Source organism: Anser brachyrhynchus (genome assembly GCF_964034855.1).
Source record: "Anser brachyrhynchus genome assembly, chromosome: 5".
NCBI classification, from domain to species: Eukaryota; Metazoa; Chordata; class Aves; order Anseriformes; family Anatidae; genus Anser; species Anser brachyrhynchus.
The window spans coordinates 31,754,907-31,779,182 of NC_137699.1; the positions used below are offsets into that span (position 1 = coordinate 31,754,907).

Sequence of the window (24,276 nt, forward strand, 5' to 3'; positions counted from 1 at the left end):
TCTCGCCCACGACGGCGGGGTGGCCCCGCGGGGAGCGGAAGGGGCGCGGCCACGGGTTCCGTGCGGCGCGATGGCGGCGGAGGCGCCGCGGTGCGGGGAGCGGCGGCGGCCTGAGGCCGCCGTGCTGCGGCTGCTGGCGCTGCTGCTGCTGGCGGGCGCGGCGGGCGCCGGGCAGCTCTCCAAATGGCGGGTGCCGGTGCCCATGGTGAGTGCGCAGAGGGCGGCCGGGCCGCGGCCTGGCCTGCCCGTAGCCTTGCGGCTCCGGCTCGGAGCTCCGGGGCTGGTGCTGGGCCCCTTGCCTGCCTTCGGCCGCAGGGGGAGAGGGGGCCGCGGCGGGAGCCCGAGGGGGAGCCCCCGCCGCCCGGCTGTGCCGGGGCCTGGCCCCGGGACACCGGGGCCCCGCGCCCCCGAGGGGCTGCGCTGACGGGGCTGCGGCCGCCGGGGAGGCTTCCAGCGCCTCTCTGCTGCCGTGCCTGTTGGAAAGTGCGGGGAGAAGCTCTTTTATCTCGTGTTTATCGCGCTGTGGGAGGGAGTAGTGCGTGTTTTCTGTGAGACTTTTGAGCTTCGGGAAGGAGCTGAGAGGGCTGGGATGAACGCTCCGGTTGTTTCTTAAGGAGGAAAGTTTGCTCGCTTGGATAAAGTCTGGACCTTATCAGCAAGGAAATGCAAATCGTTTTAATAAGTGGTGGTAAACTAATTCGGTTTTGCAGAACCAAAAAAAAAAAAAAGAAAAGAAAAGCTTGTCAAGCTCTCTTTAAAAGCAGATTGAAGGGGTGATGAAGCATGACCGGAAAATCCAGTAAAGCTGGCTCCTAATTGGTATTCACTTTCATTTTTGCATTAGGTTAAAACTCTGAGGGAAAATGACATTTAAGTTGGGTGACATTAAGCCCACTAATGTCTTTTCCTCCTTTTGCTTTTCCAGGGGAAGAAGTTTTTTAACTTTGGGAAGATTCTCTTCAGCAACACCACCATTTTCCTGAGATGTAAGTGCTCCCAGGGGATTATCCTGCTCATTTTGCTGTTAGACAGGGTCCTTACTTTGCATTTGGGACTTAAAAGACTGTGAAGTGTTTAACGACACTTGTTGCAGTGACAGCTCACCTCCTAGCATTGGATCAAAGCCACAGGTCTGATACGGTTGGGTTCAATAACAGCCTTGGAGCTTCCCAGCTGTGGTATCTTTTGGCTGCAGCGGAAGCGGATTGTTGTGTTTGGTCTGTGTGTGGAAAGAGTGAGATGGGCGATGGGAGTACCATTACATTTCAGGTTCAGGGTAGCGAGGCGTGGGATGTGCTGAGCCCTGCAGGAAGGCGTGCTACATTGTCCCTGTGGGAAGTCTTGGCCCTGACTGGGTGACTGAAGCCAGTGCTTTTGAGGCCCTGATCCTTTTTTTTAGGTGGGCACCTCTGGCAGTTATAAAGTGACATTGGACATTATGACGGGTCTTCTGAGAGCTGTTCTCTCTTCCTGATCACAGTGTATACGAGTGAGCTACAGAGAAAATATCTTTGCAGCCCTCATGTTTTTTCGTTCTTTTGCTCTTTTCTGATGTGACCAGGGCTATGGGCTGTGTAGGTCAGTGCTCAAAGGAGTGTCTGTAAAATAGCCTATGATCTGTAAACTTGAAGACAGCACTGAGATGGCAACTAGATGACATTGGTGACTTGTGTAAGTGACTGATTTAGAAAGGCTAGAATCTTTACCATGTGCTGTGAGCACTTTTAAGGGGTTGTTTGCACTGGTTGTTACCATTGATGAGAGGGACAAGCTCTTGCTCTCCTGATGTGAATTGGGTGGTTATACAGATACAGTGTCTGTGAATGGCTTTCTGCATTTGTGTTAAATGAGGAAATAAGCCACTCTAAAAATATTTAGTGGGATCTGTGCTTTTGTCACTTTAATACGTAGTTACTGCGGTGATTAATTTTCTCAGTTATAAAGAAGGCAAGGTGGTAGGATTAACTGATGCTTCTTGATAAAATTGTGTATTTCCATGTTCTGTTCTGTTTACTATGCTTACTATATGGATTTTCAGGTTTAATTTTGGATGCCTGCCCATCTTGGGACTGTTTCAAAGGGAGCTTGTTAAAGTGTCTCCATTAATCTCATAGGAATCTGAAATAGGAGGCTAGTATTAAGGTGGTTAATTTTGAAGGAATAGGGTTTTCCCACTTTGCAAGTGTAGCTCAAATGCTGAGTTTCACAGCTTGCATCAAGACAGCTGCAAATCTGATGCTTGGGGAAAAAGGAAGCGGTTTTGAAAGGGCATCTGGAAGTTCGGTAGGGTTTTTTTATAGCATACTAATACTGCATGTGAGACTTGAGTCCCTGCAGTAGTGTGTGATAAGTCTAATCATGAAGAGTACAGCTGAAATAACAGAGAAGGAAGGAATTAAGGCATGGGGAAAATAGTTTGTTTGTTACAAGAGAGGTTTGTGGCAGATCTGGCAGTAAGAATTACATCTTCAGGCTCCTGATGTAGACTTCAACTACGCTCTGCTTGTCAGCCTTTGAACAGGGATTAAGCTTTAAAATTACCTGAGAAGATCTCTATTTTACATACCAGTGTGATTAAAAAAAAATTTACATGAATTTAGAATAGCAACTGTATTTCCTCCTGCTCTTTTTCTTTCCCCTTCTTGATTTTTATGGTGTATATTGTGTGTTGGTATCTAATGCTCTTTTTTTGCTTTTGACTGGGAAAACTGCCACTGTTAAGTATTATCAGTAATGAATTTATTTTTATCTGATAGTTTTCTCAAGTGCTGTTCTTGAAGATATCTGGTTTCCTGTCTAGGATCATGGTGGAAATCCCGCTCTCATCTATAAATGAGGACTGCATTTGAGTTGAATATTGCTGGCTTTGCTTGAAGGCAAAGGAACTTCAATTTCCTTGTTGCTGAATTCAGTAAATGCCATGGGTGCTTTCTCTGTGTTTCTTAGAGTGCTTTCTTCTCAACATTTCTGTGGTGATTGCCTAGATTGGTGCGTTACTCTGTTTGTGGCCTGATTTGCCTTTAGTTGTTGCTGCTGCTTGCTGAATATAGAGCTTCAATAATCCTATCTATTTTTAATAGGTAAAAATGTGATTAAAAATATTTTTAAAATAACACTGTTTCTTTGTTGCACTGTTCAGGGTTATTCCTCACTTGATCAATTTTATCAGAACAGCCTTTGTCACCAAAGAATTTGCTATCAACCCACGTTATTATAGTGTTTATGGTGCCTCTTAGTTTCATTGTTTTGCCATATGCAGTATCTAGGGCTATGTGGAAAACATATGTCTTACTTGCATGTATACCAGAAGGTGTCATAAGGAAACTGTTAGATTTCAGTGATTGCCTTTATTGCATTCTTTTTTTTTTTTTTTTTTTAATCTTTGGTGTTGGGGATCCACTTGTTTGTAGCTCTATACATAGGGCTACAGTTCCTTTGGTTTGAAGTCATACGGCTTAAAGTCAGTTCCTGCTCCTTGGCAGGGTCTTCCAACTAGTTGGATATTTTTTCTCTTCTTGGGTCAATAGGGAAATGTTCATTAAAAGTCCACCACATGTAACAAACTTGTGGGGGTGTAGTATGAGATAAACCTTCACTGTGAAGTTGTGGGAACTTATTAGCACTAGAAACATACTGTCAACTCATTGATTTTTGTTTTGCCATCTGTTTAGTGGCGAAACTGAAATATAATCATTAAATGGCTCTTCCAAGACTGAATAATCACTGCTTATTTCGTTTACGTGTGAAGTTTACCTTCTCGACATCAAATTTTCTTCATCAGACTTTAGTTTTGGTGTGAGATCTGAAACAAATACCGTGACAAAATCTTTCATAAGTAGGTGAAATCTTGTGTTTCATCTTCCGTGCCTATTCGTCTAATATCAAAATGGCAAAAGTTGCGTTATTGTGGTTTTAGGTAGCATTGCAGCTTTGACAGTGAGCTAATTTATGGATGGATTGTTTGTCTTTTGGGAGTGGGGGGTGGATGTTGACTTGCAAAACTTTACCTTTCCTTCTGCTGTCTTGGTGGTGTTATCAGTTTGTTTAAGTATTACTCAAATATTGGTGTATTTCAGTTCTGTGCAAATCACCTTTAGTATTAACTTGTTCTTAGCTTTAGACACCTGCTATGTCCCCCAAATATCTTGGAAAGGGAAATAATGTTGTATATTGTGATCACTGGGAGTCCCTGTTGTCTTGTTTGGTGTTTGCAGTTGCTGGGATATCCCTGGTTGTCTCAAGAAAAAAACAATTCCAAATGATCTTCAGCTCTTTAATGGAGTTAATGTGATGTTGCAGTCAAATTCTGTTTTTCATATGCTTTTTTTTTTCCACTGAACACTAGTGGATTATTTGAGGATAATGTTTTTCTATTGTTTTACTTCTTGCATTTAAACTTAATTACAGTAGTTTGGCACAGAATGGAAGGAGAACAATGACGTGGAAAGGTGGTCTTACATGTTCCTATCTTTTTAGTTGAAGGGGATGAGAAGGCCTGTGATCCCTCCCAAGGTTACAATGTTACTTGGTACTTAAGATACTCTGATTGCTACAATGAAGTCTTCAACTTTGGGGTAAGAATTGTGTGGAAAAACATGGGCTATGATTTTTAGCAGTTCTGGGGGTGAGAGGATTGGATATTTCTCACTTGCATCATCTTTGTTCGGTGGGTCTAAAAGAGATGCTCTTCCACTGAAAGGTAAGAAATTTCTGTATCAGTGGGAAGGTGATGGAGAAGAACTGACCTACAGCTGTCTGGAATTACTGACATTTTTTGGGTTTTGAGTAAGGTAGAAGCATTTGTCAAATTATGGTTTTAGAATAATTCTGAAATAAGTACATCAACTCTAAACTGAAGTGGGTGAGTTTATCTGTTAGATGAGAACATTAATTATAGCAAATACAAAAAAAAGATGCTTTAGTCTTAATTCTGTACTTTCCTGCATGCGTATTATAAGTATTTTTGACTTAAACAAAATGTGTCTTTCGATCTGTATAATGCCTCTCAAATGTGGTAGAACACAACTATACTGTTTGTAATACATTTTTCTTGTTTACTTAAAATATTAACTGTGACAGTTGTTAACTACTAGCCTGGCATAGTACTGAGACCTTTAGTAGAATGACTTGGAGTTTGTTCATATAGACTTGAGTTTATACTGGCTGCTGCACCTCCCATGTAGGAGTACTGAGATTTTTTTTTTTTTTTTTCAGTTGGGTATTAATATTTAAATCTTGTGTGTGTGTGTGTGTATATGTATATATAAATGAATATAATACATATATATATATACATACATAAAAACAAAAAAAATGGAGGAAGAATAGTCATGCGTGGGCTTGATGGCTTTTATCCTAATAAATTCTGCTCAAGAGTATATGCAGGGGGAAGATTTGGCACTTCCCAGGTCTTGCAGCTGCCTACTCATATGAAACATTTGATATAATGGATGCCAATGTAAATTCTGTTCTGTGTTTGGCAGGAAGAACAGGCAGAGTACTATTTTGGGACTACATCTGAAGAACATCCGGGTTGGTCAGGATACTATGCCACAGCGTCTCTACTCTTTCCAAATTGCTCTGAGCTCTTCAGGCCCCAGGTATCTTATTCCCAGAAATCTTATTCCACTCTGGTCTCTTGTACAATAATACAGAGAAGATGATAGTTCCTGTTAAGTGCATTAGTAGCTTATGTGAGGATTTCCTAAGGTTGGGAGGTACTTACTTTTTGCCTGTTTCTCTTTTGTCAGAGAAAAAGCCCTGCACTTTAAAGCCCAGCGCTTCTTTCCATTTGTGGTTCTGTGTTCTACGTTTCTATTTCACTTAACACTAAGAATTGCCTTACAGAAGTCTGCTGCTAGAAGAGAAGTGTGTGTCTCTGGCTACGGAGTGAATCTCCTACTGAAGTTAGGTCATTAAAGGACTGGGACTTTTGCTCAGATAATGATCATTTATAATAATAGAAATAAGTGTGTTGTAAAATAGGCTACTTAACACTGATAGTAAGTTAAAAATGAAAAATAAGTAGTGCAAAAAGTAGTCGAAACAAATCAAATGGAAGAAACAAGAAAGTAAGCGTGACATAACATAGTGAAGTAACGTGCAAACATAGCCTCCATGGAAGCTGTATATCGCGAGGGGAAGCTGTGCAGTCATACTAATGACAGTGTCTATGTAATGCTCTGTCTTTTACGGTCTGCTTAAGGATTCAAGGTAAAGTGGACAGAATTGTCCCTTTATTGAACTACTCCTACTTTTAGGTAAAGGGGTGTGGATAATGAGTACTGGGAATTGTCTAAGTATTGAATCTAGCATTTTTCTTAAAGAGAAATGTTTGCCTAAACGTGACTTGAAAAGGGTTTTAATGATGTCTCTTGCAAGCCCCTAACTCATTTTATATGTGAAGAATCTGGATCCCTAATAAGCACCCACTTGTCTAGGGACTTTTTTTTTTTCTATAGAATGAGGCAGAAATCTTCAGATTTTGTTTTTCTCTGTATAGATTTCATCTAGTGATGGAGATGGTCAACAGATTCTTATTTGGAAAATGAAATTAATTTCACTGCTGTCATGTCTGTGAGTCTAGTTCTAAAAATAGAGACCTGTTGTCTGGGGGGGGGGGGGAAGCAACTCTCAAATGACAATATTTATCTAAGTAGTCAGGATTCCTTCCGCAAATGGATAGTTCTTTGATTTAAAGAAATGAAAGTTCTCCAGTACTGCTCTTCTGATAATCCTTCCTTAAACTCAAGTTTACTGCTCTGGTAAAGTAATGCCATATTAAACTATAATGCCTATAAATGAGGTACTTTTTTTTTTTGATCTTTCAGATTTTCTATAAAGAATTTGTTCATCCAGAGCCTCTCTCACCTGAGAAACAAGAGGTATTTTTTTTTCTTTCTAATGAATGAGTGTAGGCGTGAAAGAGAATTTTGACCTACTGATTTATCCATTTTCTGTTTTTTCTCTAAGGGTGTAAAAGATAAGAAGGAGAGTGCAGCAAATCACACAATGGTGGCAGATAAAACTGTATGTATATTGAATTTAAATGTAATTTAGAATCCAGCAGTCTTTTTTTTTATTTTTATATTTCTTATTCTAAAAAAAACTACTAGTGTTTACAGGGATAGTGAAGTTGTGTGTGTTTGGTGTGGTGTGTTTTTTTTTGTTTATTTGGATGTGTGTGTGTGAAATAACGCAAACCATTCAAACTAATGGTATAAATCAAAAAATAAAATTCTTACCAAAAAGAAAGGTAATTTCAAGTACGCAAAATATATTAGCTTGAAGATAAGTAATCAGTGATATGATCTAAGTGATCACTAATGGTCCCTAGTATTTAGGGGTTACGTTGGTTTTCATCTTGGCCTAGTTGATCTTTTAAAATAGTGTACGTAGCAAGTTGAATGATTTCTTTTGAGGTTTCAAATCTGTTAGCATTTATGTTATGTATTCTGTTCGAGAGTTAGCCAGGAACAATTATCAACTTCACACTGCATTTCCTGGGTGCCAACAAAGAAAATGTGCTTAACTCCATTCGTACTAACAGGGCCATTTACCTTAAAGCTAAAATGTAGACTTGCGCGACTGTAGTAATAAGGAATCAATGCAGCAAGAGGTGTTTTAAAGGCAAAAGTAGTGTACAAAAATATATTTTCATCAAAGCTTAACTTTTTAACTAAGCATTTTAATTCCAGTCAATATTAGCATAAACCTTTTTGATGCATAAAATGCTGTTTGCTTTAGGTCTTGTAGGCAGGAAGATTTATAGTAGAAATGCATGGTTTTAATACTGACATTCTCTTGGAGAGGCCATTATGAAAAGTCTTGTGCTAATTCTACAAAGGTCGTGTAAACAATGTATGTCTAGGTAGTCTTAATTTTAACCTTAACTTCTGATATTATGGCAGTTTTTGAGGTGGGTGGATCTTCCTCAATTGTGGAACTAATGGTTTGGGGTACTGGAGCTCAAAAGAAATCCCTGAATTTGTATTTGTTTTATGGTGCAAATATTTAGTCTGGGCAAGCTTTCTCATTCTTACTTTACTAGCAGGATTTGAATCTTACAGGTATGAGAGCTGTTGCAGATGCAGTAGTAGTTTCCACAGGAAATGACTAATATGGAATTTTTTTTACTTCTCTTCAACTACCTCTTTTATCTTACACTAGAAAATTCAGTCTTCAGCAGAAAACCAAGTTGTGTGTAGTTGTCCTGTTGCTTCATCCAAATAAGTGTTTGGCAAGTAATTATCTCTGACAGTCCTAATATTCCTAGACTGAAAACAAGGACTCGGACGCTTTGCTGAATTATTTGACCCTATTACAGTACCTTTGAAATGACTCTTGCAATAAGGCAGTATTCAATTGGTAAATAAGCCCTGATCACCTCTTGCCTTTTCATGATTCTTTTGGATTAAAATCTAGACTATCTTTTAAAATATTGTGTCAGACTGACTTTTTACGGTATTATGTCTCACAAGTACATTCAGAAATTGCATATAAATTATTTATTAAGAAGTTTTAGGCCTGGGAAGAGTTGAATTTACTATTTTTACATGGAAAATATCACTCACTTATGGAGAGCATGCTTTTGTCATCTTTGTTTGTTCCTTTTTTGCTGTGCTATCTACATATAGACATTTTATTTTCAGGCAATGAATGCTGTTATTAAAACTTGGCGAGATGGGCCATATATATTTATTGTACAAATTGGAGTTACATCTACAAAAGATTCTACTACTAAAGTTAAAAGAACGGAGAAAACAACACCTTCCTCAAATGTCAAAGAGAAGCTCTTCACAAGTAAGATAGCTATTTCTATAGTAAGTTAAAAATAGATATTGCAGTTTTCAATGTATACCATTCTGCCTGTATTCTAAGGTACTTCTTAGCATATACTATTCAGTTCTTTTTTATAAGACAGTATCTTTTACTTTACGTAGCTGTAAATAGTACCTACCACAACTATTCTCATCTTTAGAAAATTGCTAGTGTTTTGAAGATTCTAAGGCTGTTAGTCTGTTAGTGTAATGATGGAAGTAAGGAAGAATCCTGAGTAGTTCAATTTTGAGGTTTGGTATTTAAAAGATGTCCAGACCAACACAGTGACTTATATTAAAGAGCTTAAATAGTTTAGAATATATAATTTCGAAGTGACAACAATGATCTTTATTATAGTATATTTAACTGTATTGGTAACATATCCAAATTTTAGAGAAGTTTTAAAATTCTTATAAAAAGTTTGAACTTGTGCGTTTTATAACTTCACTGTTATGCAGAAATCTCCAGCACAAAGTACTTTCACTTTAAGTGCTACCATAAGTTACTCGGTAATGGTGCATATTAAATGGCTTTAATATAATCTAATTAACTGAGTGTGTTCTGAATCTTGCACTTTAATTAAAGAAAGTTAACTTAAATTTAAAAGCTTGCTCCATGTGAAGATTTGGAATTTCTTTATGCTTGAGTAAAAATCATTTAAGTACTTTATCCTGGCTTCCTGTTTTTGCTTCTTGTTTGAATTGGTTATTGTATTGTCTTTTGACAGTGACAGTAGAACTGAAGGGGCCATATGAGTATCTATCACTTGCAGACTATCCTCTGATGATTGTAAGTAAAACAGCTTTTCTTTGACCTATAAAGCTGTCAGTGGATGTAAATCTCAAATACTCTCCTTCCATACTTCAGGATACTTCATGCTTCAGCCTGTAGCTTAGAATAACTAATTTTAGCAGAGAGTTTTTTGTATTGCGTATAGGATAGAGAAAACAGATGCAAATTGCAGGTATTGGACTCGATGCCTATCAATTTGTCGTTCCGGAAGGTAGCGGTACCATTAACTCTAAACTGAGCAGTCTTACTGATGTTTGTTTTTCTCCTTAGCTCATATCTTAGAAAAGTTGTTCTTTTATGTTTTTGCTTACAGCTACCCCTTCCTTTGTCATTGCTTTATTCTTCTGTAGCCTCATCTCTCTCCTCCACCAGCCGTCTTCCATGCCATGAGAAAGTCCTCAATACTGCCTGACAATGAAAGCATAATTGAACTACGAAGACCTAATTCCCCTTCAGAGGGATTGTTGACTTGATCATTAATTGCTTCTTTAGAGGAGGCTAAGAAAATGAAAGAACTTATCTAGCGTAGTCAGACTTTAGCTGGGGATCAGTAACAAGTAAGAACTGTAGGCTGATTGTATTGGCAAGAGTAGCCTTTAAAGAGGAGAGCCTCATTGCATTTTTGAACGAGATGTTTTACTCACTGCAGAAATGAAAGCTTCAGCAGTTTTATTGCCAAATAATTCACTGGTATGAATATTCCCATGTGTCAAGTCTAGAAAAAGGTTTCTGTCTACATATTTCTGTAACAGAATGTCTGAATGTGAACTGACATGTCTAGATCCCTAACGTGAACTGCATGGATCACTCTGGCATGAAAATGCATTAAGGATTATTAAGCTGTTCTCTGAAGGGAGATGTTTTCAGTTTGTGAAGGTTTCAGAGGATCTTGCAGCCAACTTTAGTGCTTGCTTGATTTAAAACAACCAACCAACAAAAACAAACAAACAAAAGACTACCCTCTACAAGAGGAGAGTCGTTGATTATCACTGTCCTATACTTCGGCTAAGTAGTTCCTGCTATTCATTTCATATCTTTCTCTCCTTCTTATCCCTCTTCTTTTTCAATTTTATTGCGCTTTCTGATAACTTAACTTGCCCTGGTATGCTGCTGTGATTTACAAAACTCAGCACTGAGTAGCGTTGTCAAGCTGATTGTTCAGCATAGGAGATAAACTATGAAAGTTCATCTGAAGCAGATAATGCTAGACTGGAAAAATCACAAGATGATAACGTTGAAATGGGTTTGGGGCTTTCTTTTTTCAGTTCCAGATTTTTGACTGACCAAGGAAAGCTTGGTCAAAAACTGAGTTGGCTAAAAATTAGCTTTTGAGAGCTGTCGAATTATTTGCACAGAGGAATTACAGCCATCAGTTGTTTATCTCTGGTCTGTGGAATGGTGTGTAAAGGGGACTTATAAGTTCATTTGTAGAGTATTGTAAGTGTACAAGGAAGTTAGTAATATAAAGAATAATGTATGAGAAAGGGCAGGGTTTTTGGTACTTGATCTCTTGACAAAACTCTTATCTGAGTTTTTTTTTTTTTTGAAGCGAGTAGCATGTGATACCATGTTTAAACATTGCCTGTGAATAGATTGGCAGATGGCTGTTCAAGAGAAACTTTTCAGAAATTCAGTTTCTCTGCATCTTTGTTGTCAGTAAGAAACTAGATTGTCACTGTAATAGAATCTAGAGAAGACAAATGAAGCAATGTGTTTCAAACCTTTAACAGGTGATATTCATAGGGAGAAAGAGTTATCTTACATCTGTATTTCTCTTTTTCGGTCTAAGGGTCCTATTTTTTTTTCTTCTCTTTATGTAATAGTTTTTCATGGTGATGTGTATTGTGTACGTATTCTTCGGGGTTCTATGGCTTGCGTGGTCAGCGTGTTACTGGCGGGATCTCCTGAGGATCCAGTTCTGGATTGGTGCGGTTATCTTCCTGGGCATGCTTGAGAAAGCAGTCTTCTATGCAGAGTTCCAGAATATCCGCTACACGGGGGAATCCGGTAGGTAAAAACTGCAGCTTGCAATCTCATTGAGTATAGCCCTAAAGCCTTACACTAACATATACTGAATTGGGGTGACAAATGCATTGTAAGTATGTGATTACTTGAGGATTGCTTCAAAACAAAGAACAGGGAACAGAGTTCCTTCACTCTTTTTTAATATATGATGCTTTTTATGATCTCTTGACCACGTGTGCGCTTCTAAAATTAAAATGCTGTGACTGTCTCTGACTTCTGAATGTAGTATCTGAGGAATATAGAATGCTAGATTCTTGAAAGTATTCACTGTAATGCTTGAGGTTTAAAACAGGGTTTTGTAAGTGTAGTTTGTAATTCATTTTTTATAATTGGTATTAGCCTTGGAGAGAGACTTTGAAATTCCTTGTTCATCATGACAGTATTGCAGATTAACTGATTTTTCAGCCAACAGCCTGATACTTCACCTTAAGCAAATCAGTCTCAAAAAAAAAAGAAAAAAAAAACCCTTGAGATACTATTTTTGAGTTTTTAGCATGGATGCATGCAAATGAAGTTAAACAAAGTCATAATGAAGTTTGACTTATTAGTCACACCCACAGTGCAGAGGGTTTTCATGGTATACTTGCTTGAAAGATCATCCAGACTGATCTTGTGGATAAACATTTTACGGTTCACTTGCTCTTCACTTTCTTTAGACTTAATTTTTCACTAGTGTGCTGTGTTTTTTTTTGTGTGTGTGTTGTTTGTTCTTTTTTAACAATAAGAGACCTGTGTTTTCTGAAAGCTTGCTCTGGATGTGGGAAATAAAAGGACTTTAAATTTAAATTTTAACAGCCTACTTCCTGAAAATTATCATGTCTGCTCTCATGCTACAATCATATGCAGTATTCAGTAAAACATAAGTTATATTTTTAATAACCTAGCTTCGTTCTCTCTCCTTTTGGTAGTACAAGGAGCACTAATACTGGCAGAACTGCTTTCTGCTGTGAAACGGTCACTGGCTCGAACTCTGGTCATTATAGTCAGCCTGGGATATGGAATAGTCAAGTGAGTAATGCTGTTAGAGGTGTGGAGTGTGGTTGTATTGTATTCAAGTCTTTTCAATGTTGTTCTTTAACGACTTAGGGTAGTATTCATCTCCCTGTACTTATCTAAAGCACCTAACTTCTAACTAGCTAAGTGCTGTAAAGCTCTAGATGTCCTGACCAACATAGACATACAGTTTGATATAGTAATTGCTTTTCCTTGCATCCTCTTGCCTTTACCACTGTTGAGTAGGTTTGTCTCACTACTGAGATATTTCACTGACTGCAGTGGGAGCTTTTTATGCCCCTTTTGGGCAAGGAAGAGCTTCTAGAAATAGGGGAGGTCATGAATTGGTAATAAGCATCTGCTGTAGGAGAGTTCTGCTGACAAGATAAGCTGTTCATCTGTCTGCCCTCATCTTGTATCAAGCGGTAAAATAACATCTCATGTGGCATTGGGAACTTCCAGCAAGTGGAGGTATGTTGGGGGAACTGGGGAAGAAGATATGGCATGGGTCTTCTTGAAATGGTAATAAAAAGCCAAATAGGTTAACTGTTACCAATTTCTTCCTTAGCCATGTCATAAGCTTATAGCACCGTAATAAAATTGAGTTACTAGTATTGTCTTATGTGCATCTTGCCTTACACTAGACTCAAGCTGATATGACTTTGCTCTTCTTCCACACTTTATATAAAAACTTCTTTGTTTTCCTACAGGCCTCGTCTTGGAGTTACTCTTCATAAAGTAGTTATGGCTGGAGCCCTTTATCTGTTATTTTCTGGCATGGAAGGTGTTCTTAGAGTCACAGGGGTCAGTAACTACTGCTTTATTTTTTTCGTATGCTACACATGCTACTGTCTTATATACCAATGAAGAGTCCCAGGGCTATGCTGAAAGAAGGGAACAGAGAGTGAAGTGGTTAAACTCAGACTGTAGATGAGGATTAGTGGGATTACCAGTTTTAAGATTATCTTTTCTATGCATCAGCATATAATTTTGTGAATTTTGAAATTATTTTCAGAACTTTGTGATTAGCCAGGTTTCATTCAGTTTAGGTAGGGATCTTGGGGTATAGAGTTAGATCCAGACCTAAATGTACAGCTTAATTCACTCGGCCATGAGTTTTTTTTATATTAAAACAAACAAAAACACACAACCCAAAACAAACCACACAACAAAAGAACTCCAACAACCAAACAAAAAAACTTTCGTTTTTGAGGCTGGACCTGGGGAAGCGCACGTGAGTGGTGCTGATATATGTTTGAATCTGGAAGTGCATCTCAGGGTGTGAATTTCTGTTGTTTTTTTTGATATCTTGGGACAAGGTATTTAACATGTCGTATATTTGGTACTTTTTCAGTTTTTCTATGACACTGTGGCTCTGATAGCAAACTTGGCCCTGTCCTTGATTGATGCCTGTATTGTTTTGTGGATATCCTTTCATAAACTCCAGAATGTTAAAAATTTACAGAATTATTTATGTCTGACACTTTAAAAGCAGTGAAAAGTGGTTTGATTTTGTCATTTGGAACTTTATTAGTTTTTGATGGATACAGAAAGGCAATTTCTGCCACTTTCAGTGAAACCCATGGATACTGGTGGAGCATGTAGTTCTTCTATGGATGGTGTAGAAGAGTTCATTACTACATTTCTAACAAGCTGATTTTCTGTAACAGAAGTGGCCAGACCGTATCACAACAATCATCTCTTTTTAACAGTGCTAAATTAACTTAATCTGGAAACTAGTTCTTGCCTTGTTGGTGGAGAATTTGGAACTGACTGTGCTATAGTCTGCTTTTGTTCTTTTTAAACCCCTCTGTGCATTGGGTTGAACACTTGTTTCAAACCCTCTATTTCTGTAGTGAAACTCGGAAGCATTGTCGTGCACTATTTGTGGTTTCTTATAAAATAGTCTGACACTCCTCCTCGTTTCTTCTATGCCTTGTTTCCTTTTCGGTTTGTTCTTACTGGCTCTTTCTTTGTCTCCAGGCCCAGAATGATCTTGCCTCCTTGGCTTTTATTCCCCTGGCTTTCCTAGATACTGCCCTGTGCTGGTGGATATCCTTCACTATTTTACTTGGTGTGGTGTGTTTTCTTTCCAATTTATTTTTCGGGGAGTTGTTTTGGCTGAACTTTTTTTTTCTTTTTTAAATGAGCTTCAAGCATATGTTCCTTCTAGTAAAGTTAATAGGAACTCCGTAACTGAGTGTTCAGGTAAGCCTTTGCTTCAGCCACTGCAAAGGAAACCGAGAGCTGTTCTAACACATCTACTGGCTACCTAAACATAAACTAGTTAAGTCAATTATCAGTCTCTGTGTATTAAAGAATCAAATTAATTTGTTCTAATGTGACACTTTAACAGTACAACAGTAATAACCTTAGGAGAAGACTGCTTGTTTTTGACAAAAGGCTTCTTAACAACACCAAACCTGAAATTCTTGTAACTTTCAGGTAAATTTTCAGCATAAATCTTGAAGTAGTTAGGTGACAACATGGGGTGGAGTTAACTTTTCATTGTCTTGATTTATTGCATCCAAGCACCCGTAATTGTAATTTGAGTAACTGCTATAAAAATGCTGATCTCAAAGCAACGCATAGCAAAACCTCCTCATAGTGTTTTTAGCTAAAGTCAATTGCAGAACTATTTAAAACACGAATAGCTTGCTGCCCAGTTATGACAGCCCCATGTTTCTCTTACCACCATGCCTTCCCCTAAGAACTTGTTTTGTTGCCTTGATTTTTTTTTTCATTTATCAAAAGTACATCTGACGCCTCTTGTGGAGGAATGGACTGTAGTCCAAAGTAGCTGTTTGGATAGCATATTGGTGTGACAAAAATTTTAGGTTTAAATAACTAAATTGCACGAAAGGGTTAGATCCATCTGTTTGACATCACTGCCACAGGATGACCTCTTCTACTGTGAGTCTGGTCTATATTTTAGAGGGCTGTGTTAATGGGTGGGGGGGGCTGTTGTTCCTAAGACCAATGTTCTCCTAAGTCTGTGGGCAGCTTTTTCCCTCAGAGGCTTTCCTTGACTTTTCATACATATTCATCAGCTTGACTCAAACAATGAAACTGCTAAAACTTCGAAGGAATGTTGTGAAACTCTCTTTGTATCGGCACTTCACCAACACACTCATCATGGCAGTAGCAGGTAAGCAGAAAATTACAAGAATCATGTAAGAGCGCTTGCTATTTACTTATATAGCTTGATTTGCTCACTAAAGCAGATTTTTCAGTTTAGTGACTTTTCTGTAAATGCAATGAAAATGTTAGAAATAACACTTGAGCCATTTCTAATTGTGGGTCTCTGTCAAGTGTTACATTGATACTTCAGAGGTAGTTGATTATTAGTCAGGAAATTGATTAGATTGGTACTTCTGTGGAGCTCTTGTAATGGAGTGCTTTTGTTCCTCTTAATAATCTTTTGCACCTGGCAGTTTTATCCTGTGTTGTTAACATCCCAGTGGTAGTTTGTACCAAAATCACAGTATCACTGTGTAATGGAACTTTAAGGTGTCTCCAGGCTGTGCTTTACTGAGATCATTTTTGGTGGTTCTTCCTCCTTAGGTGAAGACCAGGGTGACTCTTGGAAAAACTTTATTCTTCATGTTGTAACATAATGTCCTGCCTGTTTTCTGAGAGACTAATAGAGATTCAGAGTCTCTTGACAGGAGTGATAAACTGAACTCCAAGAATAAATCTCAGTGCTGCTTTGCTTCTCTCATCTATTTGGTAGTGCCATCTATATGATGGGCAGAAAGCTTCTAACCACTGTATTTTATCTTTTTTTTAAACTTTAAACAAAAAAGCAGCAGCATTCATTTAATTGAAAGCTCTGATTGAATTCCTTGCAGCATTTGGTTCTTAATCATCGTAGAATTCTCCAGTGGAGGGAAGTCTTGCCTTTTAAAACTGTGGTGAGAGCTTAGTTTGTGCACTGAGACTCTTATGTGTCAAGATCTGAATGCCTAGACATTCAGGAATATCAAATGTTCAGTTATTTCAAGATAGCTTTTGTTTGTCAACCAATAATGAAACCATGGTTTGAAAAGTAGATGAAAGGAATATAAGAACAGTAAATAGGGGTGAGGATTTTCGTTAAAGTACTTCCTGTTTGACTTACGCCTTGTGTCTCTGGTTTGTCAAACCAGTAAAAAATACTCTGGGCTGTGCCTAAACATCTTGATACGGTCAGTGCAATAAGGCAATCTCATGTTTTCCAAACCTAATTAATTAGTTTCCAAGAATTTCACTATTGAAGTCTTCACCCTTTGTTTGGGAAACACAATCCTGTTAGTAGTATACAAACACTAATGTACTTTGTAGTAGTACTAAGTAGCTTGTTTGTTTTTCATCTTGCAGCATCCATTGTATTTATCATTTGGACCACCATGAAGTTCAGGCTGGTGGACTGTCAGTCGGTGAGCTTATACTGAATACTTTCTGTAGTTGGTGCCTCTTCGTAAGTTTAAATTTGGCAGTGTAAGAGGTGAGATTGGGGATTCTCGAACAGATTTTTCTGTGGATTATGTCTAGAGTAGTATACCGTATGGTAAAATATGGTTAAAGGAAGCAAGCCTCTTTGTCAGATGTCTATAATTCGTCCTTGGAAAGATGGAAAGAGGATGTGGAAACTCTTTTCAACTTTTTCTGTTTGTGTTGCCGTTTTCCTTGACAGGACTGGCAGGAGCTGTGGGTGGATGATGCCATCTGGCGCTTATTGTTTTCAATGATCCTTTTTGTCATCATGATTTTGTGGAGACCATCTGCTAACAACCAAAGGTTCAGATTTTCTAAACTGTTTGAAAAAATGTGTTTTTTGCTGCAATCCTTGTTTATCCAAAGTAGTCCTCAGGGATGACTTTAGTTGCAGTACATCGGTGCATAGGATACCAAGCAGTATATGTAGGGCCTGAGAAAAGTAGATGGAAGAAGTCTCATAGATAAAATTGAATCTGTACTTGGTGGTGACCTTAGTTGAAAAGAAGTTGCTTGAACTCGTATGTAGCTGAGCATAGGTCTTCAAAACAATATGCTACACAGAATAATTAAGTGATGTGAATGTCAGGGTAATGACTCTCTTAGATGGTAAAATGTGTTCTTCTAAGATAGCTTTCCTTCCCTCCTAAAGGTTTGCTTTCTCACCGCTGTCTGAAGAAGAAGATGATGATGAGCAGAAAGAGCCAATGTTGAAGGAAAGCTTTGGTAAGAGCAAAATTTCTTTCCACATGTTTTGTGTTGGAGAAACCTGGGGAGGTGTTCTTTATTTCAATATAAAGTTCATTACTGCTGTAAACGTGGAGTACATGCTTGCCTGTTGCAATTATTTATGCAGTTGCAGAGGAATATTGGCTTTGTTTAACATTTATATTACATGTTTAATCCTGGGGTTTTCAGATGACACTGAAGATGCTGCTGTTACGGTTGTTTTACTATATCTACTTCAAAAAAAAAAGCCATATGTTTGGATCCAGTTACGATGACAAAGGTCTCATACTTTTGCTAGACAGTGGGCTCATGCACTTCCTCTTCTTAAAATTTAAAGAACCATATATATATATATTACATGTTCTCTGAATTCTGCACAAATGTCCAGTGTAAACATACTGATGGGCCTTGAAGCAGTCCTGCTTTATAACACAAGGTGGCACCTTTCTGTCCATTCATCTCCTCCTACTATAATAACCTTCTCTGCCTCCCATCTCCCTACTACATCTGTTGTCCTTGAAACAAAGCCATTTCTTAAAAAGGGTAGGGTGATATATACTCACTGCTGCTGTCTGTCCTGAAATTAGTTCTGCTGGGATATATCAGTGCTGTTTGATTTACTTAGGAGCTGAGAAAGTGTGTGTTATCTCCTAAATGTGTTTGCCAAATCAGCTGTATTAAATCAGCTGTATTGGCTGTCTGCCAGGCTGGGAGATGTGTGTTGCTTCTCAGCTCTTAAACAAGGCTGATCAGCAGTCAGGAGCTGAAATAAATTTGGGGAGTTGCATATATCACAGAATGGCTGAGGTTGGAAAGTACCTCTGGAGATAGTCACCTGGAGCAGCTTGCCCAGGACCATCGATGTCCAGATGGCTGTTGAAGTATTTCCAAGGAGGAAGATGACACAGCCTCTCTGAGCAGCCGTGTCTTTGAGCTTTATGCTTTTTATGTCTAGTCTAGAGAAAAGGAGTATAAATTGATATTTTCTAGGTAAAATTGCAAAATTCAGGACAAGTAAGTATTCCACCTCTCATAAAGTATCACAAGCCTTTCAAATGGGGAAAAAGTATTGTCTTAATCAGTAACTTGTTATTCTTAATCTTTGGATTAGATGAGCACTCAACACTTTCATTTACAGTCTCTGAGCAATTAGAGTTTAGTTACCATAGTCTTTTTTTTTCCTCCTTTTGTGTACAGAAGGAATGAAAATGAGAAGTACAAAGCAAGAACCAAATGGGAATGTGAAAGCAAACAAAGCTGTAAGTATGTCCTTACCACCCAGAGGAACATAACCCTTTTGGCTGCCCCCAGTAGTAGCTCACAATATGCAAAGTTTTCAACCTATAAATGAGTTTCCTGGTTTGCTCTAGAGTGGGAGTGAGTCCAAGTATCATGTGTGTTTACTTGCTTTTCAGAAGTTCTGTAAAGGCTTTTCATGTAACTTCCTGTTAATGCCAATGGAGACTTTAGAATGCAGTCTGTTCTTCAGGAATGCTTGCACAATGCAATATAGATAAAACTTCGAAATACTGTAGTCTGATAATGAATAATATGTTTTAACAAGTTTGTCAGGCTTACAGGGAGGCTGAACCATATTTTAAATAAACTGCCTTGTAATTTTGAGATTTTTTTTGACCAGTTATTCAATTGGGGTGGTGTGTGTATTATTGTAAATGATGTTATGAGGGCCTGCTTTGCCTAGTAGCTATTAGAGTATTACAGAATCGATAATCTAAATTGTTAGCAAGTTAGTTTTTTTCCTGTTGGAATACTTTTTCTGTAATTCAGAAATCAATTTGAAGGTTTTTCGTCAAGTAGGCTGAGAAGAAAAAGGTTTGTATCTGACAGCATTTTGGGAAAACTGACTTCTGTTTTCCATTTAATTTCTGCACTTGTAGCAGGAGGATGACCTGAAGTGGGTAGAAGAGAATGTTCCTTCTTCGGTGACTGATGTGTGAGTATTTTTGTAGTCACAATAAAAGTGGGTTCCTCAGACATAGGGCATTCTAATATATTTGTGTTCTTATAACTTGCATGCTGCACTTACATGAACAGATACTGAGTTCAGCCTGGATTTGGCCTCGTGACTTTTAGCATGCTTCCACCTGGCTTTATGCAGTCTCTCAGACTTACGGTTCCTGCCACTTGAACACATGCTGACTTAAGGAACAGCCTCTCTGACTGTGGAGCCACAGACTGATTTGTTTGCACTTCACTAAAGATAAGGAAAATAAATCTAGAAAACAAAGGACAAACGAACCCCCTCTTTCTGTTCAGTGCTCTAAAAATTTATTCAGGTATCTTGCTGGATGTAAACCATGGAATTTCATTTAGCTCTGTACTTTATTTGGTATGTCTAAGTCATTCTTACGCTTCTGGCAATATAGTCAGCTGTATATGCAGTCCGTATCTGTTCTGCTTTAAATACTATTTTTTATATCCTAAAAAGGTCAGTGTCTGTCTAAGTTCTTCATAGCAAAACAGAAGTTGACAGACACTTCATGTTCACAAATCTGAACACTGAATTTTGGCAAAGACTCTAGATTCAAGTAGAATTCTTCTGCTTGAAGTCAATTGAAGAGAAGAAATCAAGCTTCAAGTGGAGGAAAGTGCAGTTTCTAAATTAAGTGTTTTCCCTGGTCTAGCACTTTTTTTTTTTTTTAAGAATGGTAGGATTCCTTAAGGACAAGACTGGTATAAGCTAGGAAGGCTCACTTTCTGTTCTTGAAAGTATGTTGATCAGGGTTGTGGAGAGATGAGATCCCAGTACATAAGTGGGAGGTCATTGTAGCTGAAAAGGCTATGGTACCAGTGTAACTTGTGTGGTTTGTAGGATTTTTCCAACAACAGGGTCCCATATTGTGAATGTCTTCAGTGTGGTGTAAGATTTTTTCTACATTGCAAAATGCTCCTTTTGTAGTTGGAGCCAGACTGGTAAGATACTGTGTGTTCAACTTATTTCATGGCAACATTGAAATTGTTCAGAAGGTAATGAGAAGTTTAGAAGCCGTGATGAAATAATGTTTAAGCTGTGAAGGTCATTGATAAGATACTGCTTGGGTTCTTCCTCTTTTCGTATGTCTTTCTGTAATTTCTGTGTGCTTAATTGAAAGGTCTATCTTCGTTATTGCTCTCCTTTGCCCTAAAAAGCTTAAGGTAGAAGATAAGGCCGAGAACAGTTGTCAACATATGTGCTCAGTAGGTGCTTTAACCATCTTAACAACTTTTGTTTCCCTTGCAGCGCGCTTCCAGCTCTTCTGGATTCAGATGAGGTCAGTAAACCAATCTTCAGTACAAAACAGTCTTCTGACATACCAAAGGAGTCATGAGTCAGCTGTGAAGGACTTGGCTTATTAGAACTGGCATCTGATCTTGCTAGTGCAGCAGTAAAATACAAGGGGAGGGATAGTGGCCATAACTGTGTTACAACTTCTAAGAATACAAATAAGTCGTGAAGATTTGCTGCTTGCATGCTCATGATTTCAGGGATCATTGTACCTATGTTGAAGAACACAGTTCAGCAGAAAGAAACCATTGTTTTCGTGATTACAAGCCCTTCCTGTTGAAGACTGTGTACCTATGCAAATTTTTTTTTCATACTGGGATAGTTCTGGTTTTCCCACTCTTAGTTTCTCCTCCTTTCTTTGTTATGTTGAATTCTTATGGAGACATATGATGCTGTGGAAAAGCAAGTGAGCTGTATAGCTTGGAGAAAATTTTTGATTAACATTGTGGGTAATGAATACCCTTGGAACTTTTTGTTGCAAAGATATTCTTGGCATCAAGATACTGTTAAATACTGTAACAGTTTCAGTCAATTTAAAGAGCAGTATAATACATGTAGAAGAAATGAAATGTTTGAAAGGGGAGTCTGTATTAAGAGTTTGTGGAGCAGAAGCAAAGAGCACAAGCCATCAGCTAGTTAGGAAGAGTTATTTCCACAGTAGTGGAAATTGTGATGTGGACGTGTGAATAATACATGCGTGAATGATGTGACCTATATCCTATAATTCTATGGATGAAGAGCTTGTGGGTGGAAGAGTATAACTTTTCATTCTAAAAGAAGAGGTATATCTGCTGTAAGTTGGACTCCTGTGGTAAAGTGCACATGAGCATTCATTTGTTGTGAATGTGTATAGCATACCTCCTGATTTCTGAGTAATATATTTCTATTGGTGGAAATAACAGAATTGGGATTTTTTATTTTGCAGGAAAGAATGATTACACACTTTGAAAGGTCCAAAATGGAATGAAGGATAAGGCTTTCGTTGTTGGAAGTGGAGACGCCTCTTTTAAAGTTGCTTGGTGGAGCAAGTGCATCCTGCTGATTTGTTACTTGATCACAGCCTTGTTGGAAGTTTGATGCTTTATTGTCACGAGGACGTCTTGCTGTGGAAGAAGTTCACAAGGACATTGATAAACCATTTGGAAATTTTGAAATTACAAAGTTGCTGCAAGTTTGGATTTTTAAGCAATTTAAATGTGTACTATTCCAGCACCTTCTGTAACTTTTCAAATATTTAATCTGTGAAACTAAAATTCCTAATGTCTGCTTGAGGAGTTTGTATTTCAGTGTTAAAGTTGACACTTGCAGGTGAATTGCCTTTACCTTTTTTGGTGGAGGGTGGGAACAGATAGAAATAAGCACTGAAGAAACAGAAGACCTATTTTCTGGTAGGTAAGGGCTTAGGCTGTTCTGTGTTGCATGTCCAACGTGAATGAAAGGTTTTTAGAGAGAAGCTCCTGTTAACTAAGAAAATTACTATGTCAGAAAAGAGATATTTGGAAAAGTTACAGGGATAGGAGTTTTTAACAAAATCAAGTGCAATTTTATTCATAACACTGTGTAAGAGATTTTCTATTTTAAAATGCCATTGACCTATAGGTAACAGTTGTGTAGAGCTAACACTTGCTGTTGTGGCACATCTCATTGCCGGCAATGTGGTGGATGCCTGGAAAAAATATTTGCCCCTACCTTCCATGTGTTGCATGGTTTAATTAAAAAAAAAAAACATAACAGAAAAACCAAATGCACTCCTGCAATGCTCCACACGTGCTTGACTATTCATGTTAAGCAGATACTAACTAGACTTCAGCAAAACTCTTCCTCCCTGCACATGTAACATCTCACACTACCCAGTCAGCGCTCTTTTATGGGAAGATGGCATTGCTTTCCAGAGTGTGCAAGCACTGCTGCACCACTTAGCTTACTTGGAAGAGGCTTTGATGGGACTACACAGTGCTGGGATACTTTACTTTCTCATGTCCATTTAGAATTACCTCTATTGGAAATGTTTTGACGATGGGCCTTCCTGTCCCAGTTGGTCCATTTGGCCAAGAGGTACTCTGATAAGATCATTGTGTTTAAGTCAATGCTGTAGATTTTTGTTGTATACAATTGCTTTTTTCTCCTTTTCAAATGAAAAAGAGCTTTTGGACAGTTTTCTGTTTTTATGTTGTGTTTGGCTGTGGAGGCTTTGCTTGCAAAAACTTCTGCTTGGAATCCCAATGTAGACTGTATGACAAAAGCTCTAATATGGGTTCGTAATCTTTACATCTGACAATTACCAAGTACGTGTCAGCAGAGTTAGACTTTTAGGGAGCTGCTAGTAGGCTAACTACTGCGGGTACTGCTGGAAGGGCTTGGGGAGTCAGCTTTTCTTGTTCTTCACTCACAGCTATGTCAGCAGAAGTGAATGTGTGCCTGTACTTGATTCCACTGTAAAGAGGGGTGGCTTAGCTCTAGTTCATCTTCATCAGCAGCTTATGCTGGAATATGGCACTTTACAGTAGAGTAGTTGAAGTGTAAGTTCAGTGTCTTCTGTCAGCTGTGTTGTGGAGGCAGCAAACCCTCAGCAGATGGGTAGAGAAAAAAAAGAGCCTATAGCACCTGCCTCTGCAAGGTTTGTTGGAGTACTTCCCCCAGCATCTACCTGTGGCCAAAAGGGGATGGATCTTTAATGAGAAAACACATCGACTTCTAATTCGCTATACATAATTGATAAAGATGAAACCAGATGGCATCCATGCCCTTGGGGGAGAAGAAATTTTGTGAAATAAAGCAACATGGAACTATTTAATGTTTTTTTTCCTCTTAGTCCTATTGTTTTGGGTTGTTTATTTTTGAGACAAGGCAAAATGTTCTCTATTGGAAGCACAAAAGAAGTTTGTATATACTATTTAATAAAAGCTAGGCAAAGAGTAGAAAGGCTTACATCGTTTCCTTCAACTTTCTTACTCGTGAGAGAACAAGTAGTATTAAGCTCTTCACAAAACTCCCTCACTTTTTCTTAACTCTTTATGGCATTACATTTATAACGCAGTTTTTTCTAATAGCTCTTTTTGTCCCCATTAAGCTTGTTTACTGAAGAGCAAACAGGGTAAATCATACGTTTCTCAACAAAACAAAGATTTAAATGGTTTCCCTGATTCTAGTCCAAG

The 24,276-nt window shown here is 38.4% G+C and overlaps 1 protein-coding gene across 2 annotated transcripts; it reads left to right on the forward strand.

The window, feature by feature from the left end:
* Positions 1 to 18: 18 nt before the first annotated feature.
* Positions 19 to 24,049, forward strand: TMEM87A (transmembrane protein 87A). Of its 2 annotated transcripts, none has more exons than XM_080594860.1 (20): positions 19 to 205; positions 926 to 986; positions 4,477 to 4,574; positions 5,484 to 5,600; positions 6,831 to 6,884; positions 6,973 to 7,029; positions 8,652 to 8,802; positions 9,548 to 9,609; positions 11,436 to 11,619; positions 12,546 to 12,645; positions 13,341 to 13,434; positions 14,614 to 14,682; positions 15,670 to 15,778; positions 16,990 to 17,048; positions 17,306 to 17,409; positions 17,759 to 17,832; positions 19,033 to 19,094; positions 19,734 to 19,789; positions 21,077 to 21,107; positions 22,047 to 24,049. In XM_080594860.1, exons 1-20 carry the CDS (start codon positions 71 to 73, stop codon positions 22,086 to 22,088), a joined length of 1,719 nt encoding a protein of 572 aa, XP_080450986.1. In that variant the 5' UTR covers positions 19 to 70; the 3' UTR covers positions 22,089 to 24,049. The 2 variants fall into 2 exon arrangements, with proteins under 2 accessions (XP_080450986.1, XP_080450985.1); XM_080594859.1 differs by lacking the exon at positions 14,614 to 14,682 and adding an exon at positions 13,985 to 14,056 and having other exon boundaries at positions 70 to 205.
* Positions 24,050 to 24,276: the final 227 nt, after the last annotated feature.

Coding starts and splice junctions, on each gene's coding strand:
- TMEM87A (XM_080594859.1), top strand. CDS start 71: ATGGCGGCGGAGGCGCCGCGGTGCGGGGAGCGGCGGCGGCCTGAGGCC. Junction 987..4,476: donor CACCACCATTTTCCTGAGAT/GTAAGTGCTCCC, acceptor CTATCTTTTTAG/TTGAAGGGGATGAGAAGGCC. Junction 15,779..16,989: donor ACTCATCATGGCAGTAGCAG/GTAAGCAGAAAA, acceptor TTCATCTTGCAG/CATCCATTGTATTTATCATT.